The sequence below is a fragment of the Dendrobates tinctorius genome, unplaced genomic scaffold, assembly GCF_039654945.1.
Source record: "Dendrobates tinctorius isolate UK_male_01 unplaced genomic scaffold, ASM3965494v1 ptg000197l, whole genome shotgun sequence".
Classification (NCBI taxonomy): domain Eukaryota; kingdom Metazoa; phylum Chordata; class Amphibia; order Anura; family Dendrobatidae; genus Dendrobates; species Dendrobates tinctorius.
The window spans coordinates 63,815-80,679 of NW_027361864.1; the positions used below are offsets into that span (position 1 = coordinate 63,815).

General features: G+C 46.8%; 2 protein-coding genes and 1 non-coding gene across 3 annotated transcripts; all 3 read left to right on the top strand.

The window, feature by feature from the left end:
• Positions 1-96: 96 nt before the first annotated feature.
• Positions 97-260, top strand: LOC141056427 (U1 spliceosomal RNA). The gene has a single exon (XR_012221651.1). It is a non-coding gene; the product is annotated as a U1 spliceosomal RNA (small nuclear RNA).
• Positions 261-8,968: 8,708 nt separating this feature from the next.
• Positions 8,969-10,083, top strand: LOC141056396 (uncharacterized). The gene is made up of 4 exons (XM_073553178.1): positions 8,969-9,069; positions 9,188-9,301; positions 9,419-9,538; positions 9,630-10,083. Exons 1-4 carry the CDS (start codon positions 8,996-8,998, stop codon positions 10,081-10,083), a joined length of 762 nt encoding a protein of 253 aa, XP_073409279.1. The 5' UTR covers positions 8,969-8,995.
• A 94-nt stretch (positions 10,084-10,177) lies between these two features.
• LOC141056351 (uncharacterized) lies at positions 10,178-14,925 on the top strand. Its single transcript, XM_073553104.1, has 7 exons — positions 10,178-10,370; positions 10,454-10,582; positions 10,731-10,864; positions 11,956-12,186; positions 12,274-12,348; positions 12,425-12,502; positions 14,279-14,925. The coding sequence occupies exons 1-7, from the start codon at positions 10,224-10,226 to the stop codon at positions 14,577-14,579; spliced, it is 1,095 nt and encodes a 364-aa protein (XP_073409205.1). The 5' UTR covers positions 10,178-10,223; the 3' UTR covers positions 14,580-14,925.
• Positions 14,926-16,865: the final 1,940 nt, after the last annotated feature.

Below are 16,865 nucleotides of genomic sequence, written 5' to 3' on the forward strand. Positions count from 1 at the left end.
CTACGCCAAGACACCCCCTCCCCTTCGGGCACGAGACTCCGCGATGTTGGAGAGCTGCGTCGGAGGGCCGCTCGTCGGACCGGCGGGCCCCAACTCATACTTACCTGGCAGGGGAGATACCATGATCACTAAGGTGGTTCTCCCAGGGTGAGGCTCATCCATTGCACTCCGGGTGTGCTGACCCCTGCGATTTCCCCAAATGCGGGAAACTCGACTGCATAATTTGTGGTAGTGGGGGACTGCGTTCGCGCTTTCCCCTGATTTCCTCTGGTCAAAGACAGAAGCCGACCCACCGAAAGAAACGTGCTCTGGCAGAGCCGCACGTCACACCTGTTGCCAGAGCTAGAATACTTTGGAGCAGCTCAAAGCGGCGTCAGTTGTGGCCTTTGGCTCCCCCTTGTGGGGGAGGCCTGCCACAACTTCCGTGCATCGCTGTGTGTCTTTTTGCTTGGCTTGTCTGTTCCTTGCTGCCTTTGGCCCTTTTGGGGCTCCCTGGGCTGGTGGGGATTGATCAGCTCGCCTGCGTCTTATTCACTTGGCCACTGGGCCGGGAGGAGGAGGGGGGCGGCAGCAGCAGCAGCAGCAGCTGGAGCTGGAGCTGTCTGCATGTTCCCCGGGTGGGAGCAGCGGCGTGAGCGAGGCTGGGGTGGAGCCAATGGCCCTACATGCAAATGACTCTGGCTGCTGCTGGGCATCTTGGACGGCTTGGGACTCAGTCGAGCTCGGCCTGCCCCGTGGGGGTTGGACCGGGCGCCAGCCAGCGCCTCCCACTCAACGAGCCTCCGGGCGGCCTGCGCCCTACGCCAAGACACCCCCTCCCCTTCGGGCACGAGACTCCGCGATGTTGGAGAGCTGCGTCGGAGGGCCGCTCGTCGGACCGGCGGGCCCCAACTCATACTTACCTGGCAGGGGAGATACCATGATCACTAAGGTGGTTCTCCCAGGGTGGGGGAGGGTCTCAGATCGATCGAGGGGCGAAGAAGTGCGTGCCCCAAATATTTAGACGCTCCTACCACTTATGGCTGCTGAGATATCGAAGTGTAAAAAGCTCTCATAGGTTGTAATAGAAAACTGCTGAATGGGGATTCACTGCCTGTTCCCGTCTGGAATCCCCATTTGGAACTAGTCAGGTGCTAAAGGAAAATTGTCGAATGCGGATGTATTGCCTTTTTGCTGCCAGATATCCCCACTTGGCAATTTCAATGCGATACTTCATACGGGGGCTCCTCGTTGAAAAATATGGAGCCCAGAACCTCGGGGAGGGTCTCAGATCGATCGAGGGGTGAAGAAGTGCGTGCCCCAAATATTTAGACGCTCCTACCACTTATATGGCTGCTGAGATATCGAAGGGTAAAAAGCTCTCATAGGTTGTAATGGAAAACTGCTGAATGGGGATTCACTGCCTGTTCCCGTCTGGAATCCCCATTTGGAACTAATCAGGTGCTAAAGGAAAATTGCCGAATGCGGATGTATTGCCTTTTTGCTGCCAGATATCCCCACTTGGCAATTTCAATGCGATACTTCATACGGGGGCTCCTCGTTGAAAAATATGGAGCCCAGAACCTCGGGGAGGGTCTCAGATCGATCGAGGGGCAAAGAAGTGCGTGCCCCAAATATTTAGACGCTCCTACCACTTATGGCTGCTGAGATATCGAAGTGTAAAAAGCTCTCATAGGTTGTAATAGAAAACTGCTGAATGGGGATTCACTGCCTGTTCCCGTCTGGAATCCCCATTTGGAACTAATCAGGTGCTAAAGGAAAATTGCCGAATGCGGATGTATTGCCTTTTTGCTGCCAGATATCCCCACTTGGCAATTTCAATGCGATACTTCATACGGGGGCTCCTCGTTGAAAAATATGGAGCCCAGAACCTCGGGGAGGGTCTCAGATCGATCGAGGGGCGAAGAAGTGCGTGCCCCAAATATTTAGACGCTCCTACCACTTATGGCTGCTGAGATATCGAAGTGTAAAAAGCTCTCATAGGTTGTAATAGAAAACTGCTGAATGGGGATTCACTGCCTGTTCCCGTCTGGAATCCCCATTTGGAACTAATCAGGTGCTAAAGGAAAATTGCCGAATGCGGATGTATTGCCTTTTTGCTGCCAGATATCCCCACTTGGCAATTTCAATGCGATACTTCATACGGGGGCTCCTCGTTGAAAAATATGGGGCCCAGAACCCCGGGGAGCGTCTCAAATCGATCGAGGGGTGAAGACATACAGGCTGTGTTCACGCTATAAAGGGTAAAAAATTCCAGGGGAGTATTTCTCGGCACCAGGACCTGTTATCAAGCCCAGAGCAGGTCCTAAGCTTTCCAACGCCACCTCGTGCGCCCCGCTAGCATGCCCAGATGCCGATCAGGGGACCCCGAAAGTTAAAAAAGAACCAGCCCTCTTGTAATGTAAAACTGCTGAATGGGGATTCACTGCCTGCTCCCGTCTGGAATCCCCATTTGGAACTAATCAGGTGCTAAAGGAAAATTGCCGAATGCGGATGTATTGCCTTTTTGTTGCCAGATATCCCCACTTGGCAATTTCAATGCGATACTTCATATGGGGGCTCCTCGTTGAAAAATATGGAGCCCAGAACCTCGGGGAGGGTCTCAGATCGATCGAGGGGAGAAGAAGTGCATGCCCCAAATATTTAGACGCTCCTACCACTTATGGCTGCTGAGATATCGAAGTGTAAAAAGCTCTCATAGGTTGTAATAGAAAACTGCTGAATGGGGATTCACTGCCTGTTCCCGTCTGGAATCCCCATTTGGAACTAATCAGGTGCTAAAGGAAAATTGCCGAATGCGGATGTATTGCCTTTTTGCTGCCAGATATCCCCACTTGGCAATTTCAATGCGATACTTCATACGGGGGCTCCTCGTTGAAAAATATGGAGCCCAGAACCTCGGGGAGGGTCTCAGATCGATCGAGGGGCGAAGAAGTGCGTGCCCCAAATATTTAGACGCTCCTACCACTTATATGGCTGCTGAGATATCGAAGGGTAAAAAGCTCTCATAGGTTGTAATGGAAAACTGCTGAATGGGGATTCACTGCCTGTTCCCGTCTGGAATCCCCATTTGGAACTAATCAGGTGCTAAAGGAAAATTGCCGAATGCGGATGTATTGCCTTTTTGCTGCCAGATATCCCCACTTAGCAATTTCAATGCGATACTTCATACGGGGGCTCCTCGTTGAAAAATATGGAGCCCAGAACCTCGGGGAGGGTCTCAGATCGATCGAGGGGCGAAGAAGTGCGTGCCCCAAATATTTAGACGCTCCTACCACTTATGGCTGCTGAGATATCGAAGTGTAAAAAGCTCTCATAGGTTGTAATAGAAAACTGCTGAATGGGGATTCACTGCCTGTTCCCGTCTGGAATCCCCATTTGGAACTAGTAAGGTGCTAAAGGAAAATTGCCGAATGCGGATGTATTGCCTTTTTGCTGCCAGATATCCCCACTTGGCAATTTCAATGCGATACTTCATACGGGGGCTCCTCGTTGAAAAATATGGAGCCCAGAACCTCGGGGAGGGTCTCAGATCGATCGAGGGGCGAAGAAGTGCGTGCCCCAAATATTTAGACGCTCCTACCACTTATATGGCTGCTGAGATATCGAAGGGTAAAAAGCTCTCATAGGTTGTAATGGAAAACTGCTGAATGGGGATTCACTGCCTGTTCCCGTCTGGAATCCCCATTTGGAACTAATCAGGTGCTAAAGGAAAATTGCCGAATGCGGATGTATTGCCTTTTTGCTGCCAGATATCCCCACTTGGCAATTTCAATGCGATACTTCATACGGGGGCTCCTCGTTGAAAAATATGGAGCCCAGAACCTCGGGGAGGGTCTCAGATCGATCGAGGGGCGAAGAAGTGCGTGCCCCAAATATTTAGACGCTCCTACCACTTATGGCTGCTGAGATATCGAAGTGTAAAAAGCTCTCATAGGTTGTAATAGAAAACTGCTGAATGGGGATTCACTGCCTGTTCCCGTCTGGAATCCCCATTTGGAACTAATCAGGTGCTAAAGGAAAATTGCCGAATGCGGATGTATTGCCTTTTTGCTGCCAGATATCCCCACTTGGCAATTTCAATGCGATACTTCATACGGGGGCTCCTCGTTGAAAAATATGGAGCCCAGAACCTCGGGGAGGGTCTCAGATCGATCGAGGGGCGAAGAAGTGCGTGCCCCAAATATTTAGACGCTCCTACCACTTATGGCTGCTGAGATATCGAAGTGTAAAAAGCTCTCATAGGTTGTAATAGAAAACTGCTGAATGGGGATTCACTGCCTGTTCCCGTCTGGAATCCCCATTTGGAACTAATCAGGTGCTAAAGGAAAATTGCCGAATGCGGATGTATTGCCTTTTTGCTGCCAGATATCCCCACTTGGCAATTTCAATGCGATACTTCATACGGGGGCTCCTCGTTGAAAAATATGGGGCCCAGAACCCCGGGGAGCGTCTCAAATCGATCGAGGGGTGAAGACATACAGGCTGTGTTCACGCTATAAAGGGTAAAAAATTCCAGGGGAGTATTTCTCGGCACCAGTACCTGTTATCAAGCCCAGAGCAGGTCCTAAGCTTTCCAACGCCACCTCGTGCGCCCCGCTAGCATGCCCAGATGCCGATCAGGGGACCCCGAAAGTTAAAAAAGAACCAGCCCTCTTGTAATGTAAAACTGCTGAATGGGGATTCACTGCCTGCTCCCGTCTGGAATCCCCATTTGGAACTAATCAGGTGCTAAAGGAAAATTGCCGAATGCGGATGTATTGCCTTTTTGTTGCCAGATATCCCCACTTGGCAATTTCAATGCGATACTTCATATGGGGGCTCCTCGTTGAAAAATATGGAGCCCAGAACCTCGGGGAGGGTCTCAGATCGATCGAGGGGAGAAGAAGTGCATGCCCCAAATATTTAGACGCTCCTACCACTTATGGCTGCTGAGATATCGAAGTGTAAAAAGCTCTCATAGGTTGTAATAGAAAACTGCTGAATGGGGATTCACTGCCTGTTCCCGTCTGGAATCCCCATTTGGAACTAATCAGGTGCTAAAGGAAAATTGCCGAATGCGGATGTATTGCCTTTTTGCTGCCAGATATCCCCACTTGGCAATTTCAATGCGATACTTCATACGGGGGCTCCTCGTTGAAAAATATGGGGCCCAGAACCCCGGGGAGCGTCTCAAATCGATCGAGGGGTGAAGACATACAGGCTGTGTACACGCTATAAAGGGTAAAAAATTCCAGGGGAGTATTTCTCGGCACCAGGACCTGTTATCAAGCCCAGAGCAGGTCCTAAGCTTTCCAACGCCACCTCGTGCGCCCCGCTAGCATGCCCAGATGCCGATCAGGGGACCCCGAAAGTTAAAAAAGAACCAGCCCTCTTGTAATGTAAAACTGCTGAATGGGGATTCACTGCCTGCTCCCGTCTGGAATCCCCATTTGGAACTAATCAGGTGCTAAAGGAAAATTGCCGAATGCAGATGTATTGCCTTTTTGTTGCCAGATATCCCCACTTGGCAATTTCAATGCGATACTTCATACGCGGGCTCCTCGTTGAAAAATATGGAGCCCAGAACCTCGGGGAGGGTCTCAGATCGATCGAGGGGAGAAGAAGTGCATGCCCCAAATATTTAGACGCTCCTACCACTTATGGCTGCTGAGATATCGAAGTGTAAAAAGCTCTCATAGGTTGTAATAGAAAACTGCTGAATGGGGATTCACTGCCTGTTCCCGTCTGGAATCCCCATTTGGAACTAATCAGGTGCTAAAGGAAAATTGCCGAATGCGGATGTATTGCCTTTTTGCTGCCAGATATCCCCACTTGGCAATTTCAATGCGATACTTCATACGGGGGCTCCTCGTTGAAAAATATGGGGCCCAGAACCTCGGGGAGGGTCTCAGATCGATCGAGGGGCGAAGAAGTGCGTGCCCCAAATATTTAGACGCTCCTACCACTTATGGCTGCTGAGATATCGAAGTGTAAAAAGCTCTCATAGGTTGTAATAGAAAACTGCTGAATGGGGATTCACTGCCTGCTGCCGTCTGGAATCCCCATTTGGAACTAATCAGGTGCTAAAGGAAAATTGCCGAATGCGGATGTATTGCCTTTTTGCTGCCAGATATCCCCACTTGGCAATTTGAATGCGATACTTCATACTGGGGCTCCTCGTTGAAAAATATGGGGCCCAAAACCTCGGGGAGGGTGTTGAATCGATCGAGGGGTGGAGAAGTGTGGGACCCGAAAATTTAGGCTCCTCTACCCCTTATGGCCGCTGAGATATTGGGGGGGGGTAAAATGCAGTCATAGGCTAACATTGAGCTAACATTGGTGGCACAAGTTTACCCCTATAACTTGGCGAGAAAGCGTCACTTTCACACAGCCTATGTGCTCAGAACCTTGGGGAAGGTCTTGAATCGATCAAGAGTGTAAGAGGTTTGTGACTCAAAAATGTTAATGTCCCTTTATGGCTGCTTAGATATAAGGGTGCAAATAACCCTATTTACTGAAGTATTATCTGTATATGTACATGTATTATGTTTGCTGGTGTAACACACTGAATTTTCCCCATGGTGGGACGATTAAGGCTAGGTTCACACTAGGCGTATTTACGTCGGATTGTCCGCTCGGAATGTCCGCTGAAATTCCTCACGTAAATACGCATCACTTTTTTTTGCTGCGTATTTACGTGCGGAATTTTAGTGCGGATTTTTGCAATGTATTGCCACCGCCGGAGATTCGCAACTGATCCGGCGGCGACAACAACATGCTGCGGGCGCCAAATCCGCACATGCAGACAAATCCGCACGGAAAAATCCGCAAACCAGTGTGAACAAGAAAATGAAGGTTTTTCATTGCTCACAATGGTTTGTCCCGGGTTAAATATCCGCAGCAGATCCGACGGGCGGACAATCCGCAGTAAATCCGCCTAGTGTGAACCTAGCCTTAAGGATTATTTTATCTTAAGCTTTCACTGAGGCTATATTCACATGAACGTGATTTTCACAGCCGTATTCATCACGGCAGTGAAGCTCCGTTTATGTAAATGAGCCTCCCCATTGAAAAAGCATTGTTGCAGGAAAAATCACGGAGGGTGCATTAACACCGTAATGTCACCGGCTTTTTAGCGTCCGCAAAGAAATATAAGACTTGTCCTATATTTCCGTGAACGCACGGAGCGCCCGTGATTTCCCTACAAAGTTTTGGAACTTGCAACAAAGTTGCACAACTTTGCTTAAAGTTGTGTCGACTTTATAGCAAGTTTCAAACACTGTCGGCAATGTTAAACTTTGCTGAAAGTGCTGTTAACTTTTAAATAAAGTTTAGTACACAGAAAAAAAAAGTTTTGTAAACTTTCAAAACTTTTTTTTTCTCTCCCGGCTATTCACAGAGCCGTGAGTAGCGGGGAGATATAAATAGACACACGGCCATGATTTTTTCAGCTCATAAAGGGTCACGGACCCGTGAAAAAACGGCCGCCAAAAATCACGGTCATGTGAATCCGGCCTAATCATGACATTTTTTAAACAGTCAATTCAGGACTCCAATGACGTGCCCAGTCTGTAATACGGTGAAACTAACACTGTCTACCCACCTGAAGAGGCAGTGTTTGAAGGATGATCCTTACTCTGTGGAAGAAGCTTTGTCATTTGCGAGGAATTGCCTTATGAAGATTGCTTCCAGTGGAACCAGCATTCGCTATGGAGATATAATGTCTCTTAGATCTTTAGAGAATGTTGTCTCCTTCCTGGAAGATAAAGGATTTCACATCTACGACAAGCCAACTGCAGATCAGTATGTCCCAACTTTGTCAATCTCCGTGTCATTATATCTGCAAAGCTTATACTTACACTTGACTCCCTCTCTATCATATTGTATTTTATAATTTACAGGAGTGTCCAAGTTGATTATCCTTCAACTGCTACCGGCATAATGGATAAAGACAAAGAATCTATGGATAATTCCTTAGTACCTGATGAGTATGGTACTGGAGAGAGGTCAGTCTATATACTTAAAGCGCACCTATCACCTTAAAAAAAAAATTAGGGACAAAATTATTTGCCCCTAAAAAAAATTAATTATTATTTTTTTCATTTCCCATCTTCCACTGCCCTTCAGCCATTGACTATCCAGGGCTCCAGACTAAAATATTTCCCTAGTGGCCATTGGCTCCTAACCTGAAGAAGTTAGGAGCCAAGTGAAATTTTTAGTCGCCAAATTTAAATACACATTGAAATCTTAACAATGTCCGATAGCACCCCCTATTGTGCCTCAGATAGCGCCCCCTATTGTGCCCCAGAGAGCGCCCCCTATTGTGCCCCAGACAGCGCCCCCTATTGTGTCCCAGATAGCACCCCCTATTGTGCCCCAGATAGCACCCCCTATTCTGCCCCAGATAGCGCCTCTCTCTCTTGTTCTCCCTCTCTCTCATTCTCTCTCTCGTTCTCATTCTCTCTCTCTCGTTCTCTCGCTCATTCTCTCTCTCTCGTTCTCTCGCTCATTCTCTCTCTCTCGTTCTCTCGCTCATTCTCTCTCTCTCGTTCTCTCGCTCATTCTCTCGCTCATTCTCTCTCTCTGTGTCATTCTCCTGTCTTTCTTTCTCTCTCTCCTTTTTCTCGCTCTCTAAGTGAGTGATAGGTGGGGGTCGCACACATGGAATCCCTGACTTGGTATTAATCTCTGGTATTACTGCGTTTAAAAAGTTAGAAGTCACTCGTAAGCCTATGTTGTCTTTTTGGGATTTACAGGACTGTCCGAGATGAGGGATCTTTAATCGTCACCATCCCAATGGATGAAGACCAAGCACCTACACAGGATCCCGTAGCCTCTGAGAAACCTGGAGAGTGTGAGAATGGAGAGAGGTCCGTATATACATTAGCAAAAGAAAAAAGTTGCTGCTGTGCTCAATTCATGTGCAGCAATGAAGTGAATGGTGAGTCCATGTTGCCTTTTTGGGATTTACAGGACTGTCCAAGATGAAGGATCTTTAATTGCCACCAGCCCAATGGATGAAGACCAAGCACCTACACAGGATCCCATAGCCCCTGAGGAACCTGGAGAGAGTGAGAATGGCGAGAGGTCCGTATATACATGTATATACATTAGCAAAATAAAATAAAAAAGTTGCGGCTGTGCTCATTTCATGTGCAGCAATAAAGTGAATGGTGAGCCCATGTTGCCTTTTTGGGATTTACAGGACTGTCCGAGATGAAGGATCTTTAATTGCCACCAGCCCAATGGATGAAGACCAAGCACCTACACAGGATCCCATAGCCCCTGAGGAACCTGGAGAGGGTGAGAATGGAGAAAGGTCCGTACATACATGTATATACATTAGCAAAATAAAAGAAAAACGTTGCGGCTGTGCTCAATTCATGTGCAGCAATAAAGTGAATGGTGAACCCATGTTGCCTTTTGGGATTTACAGGACTGTCCGAGATGAGGAGTTGCCTGCTGCTGCCAGTTTGGATGAAGAACAATCCTGTGTAGAAGATCCCTTAGTTGGCTCATCACAACCTAGTGACAACTCTAATGATGATATACAGAGGTGAGTGTATATATATATACACACCTGTTCTCTCAATAGTTGTAAAGTGTTCTGTATCTCATCTCTTGTTCATTCCTCTAATATTATATAGAGTTCTACATTACAAATGGACTGTGGAGAGCAGGAAACGCATGAAGGAAGAGGGCATGTATCTTCACCATTCGCTGAAGGATCCTGTTTTAAAGAGATTTGCTTTTTATTTACAAAAAGACTTGAACGTTAACAAGTACCGCCAAGAGGTTCAAAACGTTTCAAGATTTCTGCACTTCATGGATCCAAATAAGGTGACCCTGGACTTTGTGATGCAGATCGAAAAGTCCAGATCCTTCTTTATCAAACTGCGGGACCTTAATCTGGCGCACCAGACGGCCTTTAACTATTTGAAGAACTTGCGAAGGTACCTGAATTTTCACATGAGAGCTACAAACCTGGCGAATGAGGATCCAGCGATGTATTCAGCTGTCAAACATTTTAAATCCGTGACGAAGGACCTTCGAGTCACATTGTCCAAAGGAATTTCTAGTGAAGTTGTCAGCAAAAGGTGAGTCCTGAGATAATGTTTATCTGGGTTTTTTTATATATAATGGACAGGCTAGGCATTATATTATGTTTAACCTTTCACTTTAGATATGACAACTTTAAAGCTGAAAAAAAGACCCCAGCTCAATGTCGAAAGATTCTTGACATGGCCAGGCCATCATTTTTACGTGCTATCCAAGCAGTCAAATCTGGAATCAATTATGACGAATATCAACTAGAAGTCTTGTATTATTTGGAAGCTGTCTTAATATTAAAGCACCTTCAACGACCAGGTGTAGTGAAAAATATGACAGTGAGTAACCTCCCCCTCTGTAAGGAAAAAAAAATACAATTACACATATGCTTTCTCAAATTTGTACGTGTATTGTTTCACAGGTTTCGGAGTGGATAGAAAGATCTCGTCTCACCTTTGATGATGAAACGTTTATAGTTGTTGGGGTGAAACAGCACAAAACTGCAACACAACAAGTGGCTACATTTGTCTTGGATGAGACTGAAGAAAACGTAGGATTTTTGTGTTTGTCTAACCCCAACCCTTTAAAATTCGGAATGGGGACGGAGGGGGGTTACTTTTCACCATAACAGCACAAACCTGCGTAAGGGTTACCTTTCATGAGATTTATCAGTTTGTTTTTTGTTTTGTTTTTTTCAGTGGTTCAGCGTGTACTTCAACAATGTAAGGCCTAAATTAGTACAGATGCATGAGCCATCCAACAATTTTTTCATCTCTACAACAGGAAAGACCATCTATAATGTGTCAAATGATTTAAGGCGCTACCACGAGAGGTAATAAATAGTGATGAGCTGAACGGTTCGTCACTATTCATTATTCGTAACGAATAGTGACTATTCGTTCAAAACGAATACAGATACGAATAGCAATAAATTATTCGTATCTGTATTCATTTTTTTCTTAAAAAGAAAAAAAGTATAACAGCGCTCCCCCCGCGGCATATATGCCGCGGGGGGAGCGCTGTTAAGGGGAGCGCTATTAATAGCTATGCGCTAGCGCTTCCCTAGTAACCAAAGGGGTTACCAGGGAAGCGTACGGTAGCAGGAGCTACCACTGGCTTCCCTAGTAACCACCCTGGTTACTAGGGAAGCGCTAGCGCATAGCTATTAATAGCGCTCCCCTTAACAGCGCTCCCCCGCGGCATATACAGGCTATAATATAGCCTGTATATGCCGCGGGATGGAGCGCTCTTACGGGCTCTGGCTTCCCTGGTAACCAGGGTGGTTACCAGGGAAGCCAGCGGCAGCAGCAGCGGGGTTGTTACATGTGTCCCCCGGTGTCTGCACCGCTCGCTTCTGCCCTGTGTGAATTCTCCGAATTCGGAGAACTCACACAGGGCAGAAGCGAGCGGCGCAGACACCGGGGGACACATGTAACAACCCCGCTGCTGCTACCGCGCGCTTCCCTAGTAACCACTCTGGTTACTAGGGAAGCGCATCCTCTGCACTAGCGCTTCCCTGGTAACCAGGATGGTTACCATGGAAGCGATGCTAAAGCAGAGGATGGAACGCTGTGTGTTCCATCCTCTGCACAAGCGCTTCCCTAGTAACCACCCTGGTTACTAGGGAAGCGCTGAGCGCTGGCACCTCCATAATCGCATATATACGCAATTTACACATTGTAATCGCATATATACGCGATTTACACACGGTAATCGTGTATATACGTGATTTATTGAGGTTCGTTACAGTTCGTTTTTTGGACGAATAGTTCGTTTAAAAAAAATCGTTTTAAACGAACTATTCGTTCTGACGAACTTCCAGCTGCTCGCTCATCACTAGTAATAAATACATGGCACTACATGCATAAAACACCTTTTTATTGTTGATTCATTGTGATTGTTTTATTTTTTGTTCCATTCTAGATATAAACTTCCAAATATTACAAGCCAGAAGATGAGGGTGGTTTGTGAAACATGGACATTAACACAGTATGATGATATTCAGCAAAAATTATTTGCCAGGTATCTGGCACACTCTAATGATACAGCAGAAAGATCCTACCGCCAAAAAACAATGGCAGACATGTGCAAAGCAATCAAGCTTGTAAGGAGAGCAGTTGAATCCACTGATGCACCCCAATCCAACACCTCAAGGTACTTTGTGCGAAGAGAAATGTCCGATTTGTAATCCTTTTGTAATAATCCTATTGTAATGCTTTGCTTTTTATGTATCCCCTAAAGAGCTAAACTAAGCAGCACTGAGACAAATGAAGATGAGAGTGAAGAGGGAATCCCCATAGATTTTGGAGTTAGACGGTGAGTGTACCATAAAATTGTTCCCTAATAAATGTATTCATGCACGATAAGGTTCTATAATAATCTACTATTTCAGGGAGGCAGAATCACCACCACATCGAATTCAAACAAGGTCAATGAGGCACATGGAATTGGGGGAAAGGAGTGACTCTAGGTAAGCATTCAAGGCATTAAACCACTTTAATTGTTCACTGTGCTTTGGGGCAACAGTCCAGGAGAGGATATTGGATACAACAAAAAAAATAGGAAGCCCACCACCATACAACAAACATCCAGTCTCATGACTAACATAGTATCTTTCACACTAAGCATAATGTTATTTGGGGGATTGAATGTTTGAGTTGTATGTACCGTGTTTCCCCGAAAATAAGACAGTGTCTTATATTATTTATCCCTACAAAAAAAAGGCTAGGGCTTATTTTTGGGTAGGTCTTATTTTCAGAGAAACACGGACAGGTCTCCCCTGTCATCCCCAACAGTCTGTGTCTCCCTATCGTCCCCCCCAGCAGCCTCAGTGTCCCCCACAACAGCTGATCCTCACAACAGCCTCCATGTCCCCCACAGCCTCCATGTCCCCCACAGCCTTGTGTCCTACAGCAGCCTCCATGTCCCCTACAGCCTTGTGTCCCACAGCAGCCCAATGTCCTCCACAGTCTTGTGTCCCACAGCAGCCTCCATTTCCCCCACAGCCTTGTGTCTCACAGCAGCCTCCATGTCCCCCACAGCCTTGTGTCCCACAGTAGCTCATATGCACCCCCCCGCTCTTAACTGTGGGGCAGAGGTGGGGAGAGCCGGCGGCCAGGCGCTTGTGGGTGAGCCGTCTGGGCTGGAAGGATACTGGGCAGGCTGAGCGGCGGGAAGATGTGTGCGGGTGAGCCGCCTGGGCAGGAAGGATACCTGGCAGGCTGAGCGGCGGAGCTTGGCGGTGGGGCGATGTGTGCGGGTGAGCCGCCTGGGCTGGAAGGATACTGGGCAGGCTGAGCGGCGGAGCTTGGAGGCAGGGCGATGTGTGCGGGTGAGTCGCCTGGAATTCAGTGAGGCTAGGCGGGCCAAACAGCGGACCTTGCAGGTGGCCGGGCGCTCAGCAGTGACGTCTTAACTGCTGCAGCGTGGGAGCGGCGGAGCTTGTCAGCGGCCGGAGCAGAGACAGGTAATGTTTTGTTTTTGTTGTTTTTTAATGGACCCAGAGGGAGGGGGAATTGGGGTTAGCCGCGTTTCCCCGAAAATAAGTCCTAGGGCTTATTTTCCGAGTAGGGCTTATATTTAAGCCCTACTCCAAAAATGCCCGAAAATCAAGCTAGGGCTTATTTTCGGGGTAGGTCTTATTTTCGGGGAAAGACGGTAGTTGAACTTCCTACATTGTTATGTATCCATTAGCCTATTTCCAAATATATTCTGAAGTATACGTGAGTGTTGTCTGGACATTGGGATTATCTGAGTACTGCCATTGGGTGTGATCAATCCAGAAAGGGGCTGTGTACTTGTTACTCAAAAAAAGCAGGCATGCTGCTCGTACTGGCTCGACTTGAGTAATAAGTATAATAGTAGTCAACAGGGGAACTCAAGCAATTGGCCAGAAACCCTGCCTGCTGGCGAGCACCCCCATTGACTCCACATCTCAAGGACACTAGAAGTCTGGTCAGATTTTTAACCAGACCTCTGGCAATCTGATTGGTTGACTAGGCTGTCTAACAGCTGCTAAACATGCAATGTGGTCAAGACACAGTGAGCGATGGCATCATGGTTCTTGTAGCAACCATCATGTGAGCCAGGCCATGTTGATTGTTCATGGAATCAGGATGCAAGCGGTGACTGTTCCCTTGGCTGCCCCACATGTTTGGCAGCGGTTAGACAGCCAACAATTATGCTATTTGATTGGGAATTAAAAAGTAACTATTGTCGTAATTTGTCTTTTATGTCTTCCCTAAAGAACTGCACAAATGACAACTTGGACAAGACACGAGGAGAGTGACGAAGAGGAGAGTGACGAAGAGGAGAGTGACGAAGAGGAGAGTGACAAAGAGGAGAGTGACAAAGAGGAGAGTGACAAAGAGGAGAGTGACAAAGAGGAGAGTGACAAAGAGGAGAGTGACAAAGAGGAGAGTGACAAAGAGGAGAGTGAAGAAGATGAGAGTGATGAAGAGAGAATCCCCTTAGATTTAACAAGAAAATTGAAGATCCCCATATTAAAGCTCATTCGCGTTGACTCTGCATACATCCAGAAGCTATGAAATTCTATTTTTTTTTTCTATAATGCTGCTATTTTGTTCAAGGGGTTGTCCCACCAAATAAAACTGCTTCACAATTAATATGTCCTTCCTTTTTGCTTCTGACCAAAACATGTGCTTGCTGCAGACAATCAAAGGTCATAGTAGTGGCCTTCAACAGCCAGTAATTGCCTGGAGCAGTCACATGCTATGGTCAAAAGCGACCAGGATGGACAGACTAATTGTGCCAGTGTGTGCTCACTAAAAATTTTAATAATGTTGTTGTTGGTTACAATTTTTACTATTTAAGGGGTTGCCCATTAATAAAAACTACACTACAATTACAGTCAGACTGTGGTGTCTATAACATAACCAGAAAATAAAAATCAAACCTACCGTAATAGAGTGCAAGCTCTCGTGTTCATCTCTTTTTATAGAGTGTAAACCATTGTGTTCCCTCATTTCATCATATAGAAGAGCTTGCAGTCTGTCCCATCTCCTTAGGGTACCATCACAAAAAGTATTATGCACTGTTGCTGTCCGTGGTTCTGATCAGCACCATGGAAAGCAACACTGCATATACAGCGGCTTGCTATGAAGGCAGCATTAGTGCTCAGTACAGAAGTGTTCACAGTAGACCTTCATTGAAACATATCTCACTGTAAAGTCACCAGCACATAGAATTAGACTTCTATAAATAAAATAGCACACAATGTGTTAGGGGGAGTGTAGCAGCCATTCCACACACCTGCAGTAAAATGCATGCAAAACACATATAACATCTAATGCATGTAGAGAGAAAGGGCAAGATTGCAAAAATGAGGGAGGGGTACAGTGATAATGTTCCGACTTATATCATCAGACAGGACAGCAAAAGCTCTGGTAATCTGTATCTCCTACACATATATGTATCTCATAGTGCCCCTACTCCTTATGGCTGCTGTGACATTGGGAGGTGAACAGCTGCTATAGCTTGCAGTGGAGAAACTGGCGAATTGCAGCGCAGTTACCTCCGGTGATCACAAGGGATAACTTTCCTGATTGAAGATGCTCAATTTCAGCCTTCTTTTATGGGCCACCGTGCAGAATGGAAAACTCCTGAATGCGGATTCACTGTCTTTTTTACTGCCAGATATCCGCACTCTGGAGCTTCAATGCGATACTTCATAGGGGGGCTCCTCGTTGAAAAATATGGGGCCCAGAACCTCAAGGAGGGTCTCAAATTGATTGAGGGGTGAAGAAGTGTGTGACCCAAAAATTTAGGCACCCCTACCCCTTATGGCTGCTGAGATATCGGGGAGGTAAATGCTGCCATAGGCTAACATTGAGATAACATGTGCAGCACATGTTTGCCCCCATAACTTGGCAAGGAAGCATCATAGAGCTTCGGGGATGGTCTCATGTGAATCGCGGTGAAAAAGCCATGTCGATAAAGTACCCACTTAGCAACTAAATGTTTGCTTCCTATCAAAGACAGGACGCAAGCGTTTGCTCAATGAGTCACAGCATACCTCCTCCCCTGCTCTGCACAAGTCCATAGTCAGGCTTTCAATGTAAAACTCTTAAGTGCGGATCTCGCTTTGCTGTTTGTGCTCATATCCCCATTCGGGAACTTCTCAGGTTTTAAAGGAAAACTCTTGAATGCGGATTTACTGCTTTACTACTGCCAAATATCCCCACTCAGGAATTTCAATGCGATACTTCATAGGGGGGGGCTCCTTGTTGAAAAATATGCCCAGAAGCCGATCAGGGGACCCCGAAAGCTCAAAAAGAACCAGCCCTCTCTGCACAAGTCCATAGTCAGGATTTCCATGTAAAACTCTCAAGTGCGGATCTCGCTTGGGCTCGTTGAAAAATATGGGGTCCAGAACCTTGGGGAGGGTCTCAAATCGATCGAGGGGTGAAGAAGTGCGTGCCCCAAAAATTTAGACGCTCCTACCCCTTATGGCTGCTGAAATATCGAAGGGTAAAAAGCTCTCATAGGTTGTAATGGAAAACTGCTGAATGGGGATTCACTGCCTGTTCCTGTCACAAATCCTCATTTGGAACTAATCAGGTGCTAAAAGAAAATTGCCGAATGCAGATTTATTGCCTTTTTGCTGCCAGATATCCCCACTTGGCAGTTTCAATGCGATACTTCATACTGGGGCTCCTCGTTGAAAAATACGGGGCACAGAACCTCGGGGAGGGTCTCAAATAGATCGTGGGGTGAAGAAGTGTGTGACCCGAAAATTTAGGCACCCCTACCCCTTATGGCTGCTGAGAAATCGGGGAGGAGTGGAGATAAAATGCTGCCATAGGCTAACATTG

Excerpts from the sequence above, each read along its gene's own strand:
- LOC141056396 (XM_073553178.1), top strand. The coding sequence starts at position 8,996 with ATGGATGAAGACCAAGCACCTACACAGGATCCCATAGCCCCTGAGGAA. Across the intron at positions 9,070-9,187 it reads GAGAGTGAGAATGGCGAGAG|GACTGTCCGAGATGAAGGAT; the intron begins GTCCGTATATAC and ends TGGGATTTACAG. Across the intron at positions 9,302-9,418 it reads GAGGGTGAGAATGGAGAAAG|GACTGTCCGAGATGAGGAGT; the intron begins GTCCGTACATAC and ends TGGGATTTACAG.
- LOC141056351 (XM_073553104.1), top strand. The coding sequence starts at position 10,224 with ATGGCCAGGCCATCATTTTTACGTGCTATCCAAGCAGTCAAATCTGGA. Across the intron at positions 10,865-11,955 it reads TTAAGGCGCTACCACGAGAG|ATATAAACTTCCAAATATTA; the intron begins GTAATAAATAGT and ends GTTCCATTCTAG. Across the intron at positions 12,187-12,273 it reads CCCCAATCCAACACCTCAAG|AGCTAAACTAAGCAGCACTG; the intron begins GTACTTTGTGCG and ends TATCCCCTAAAG.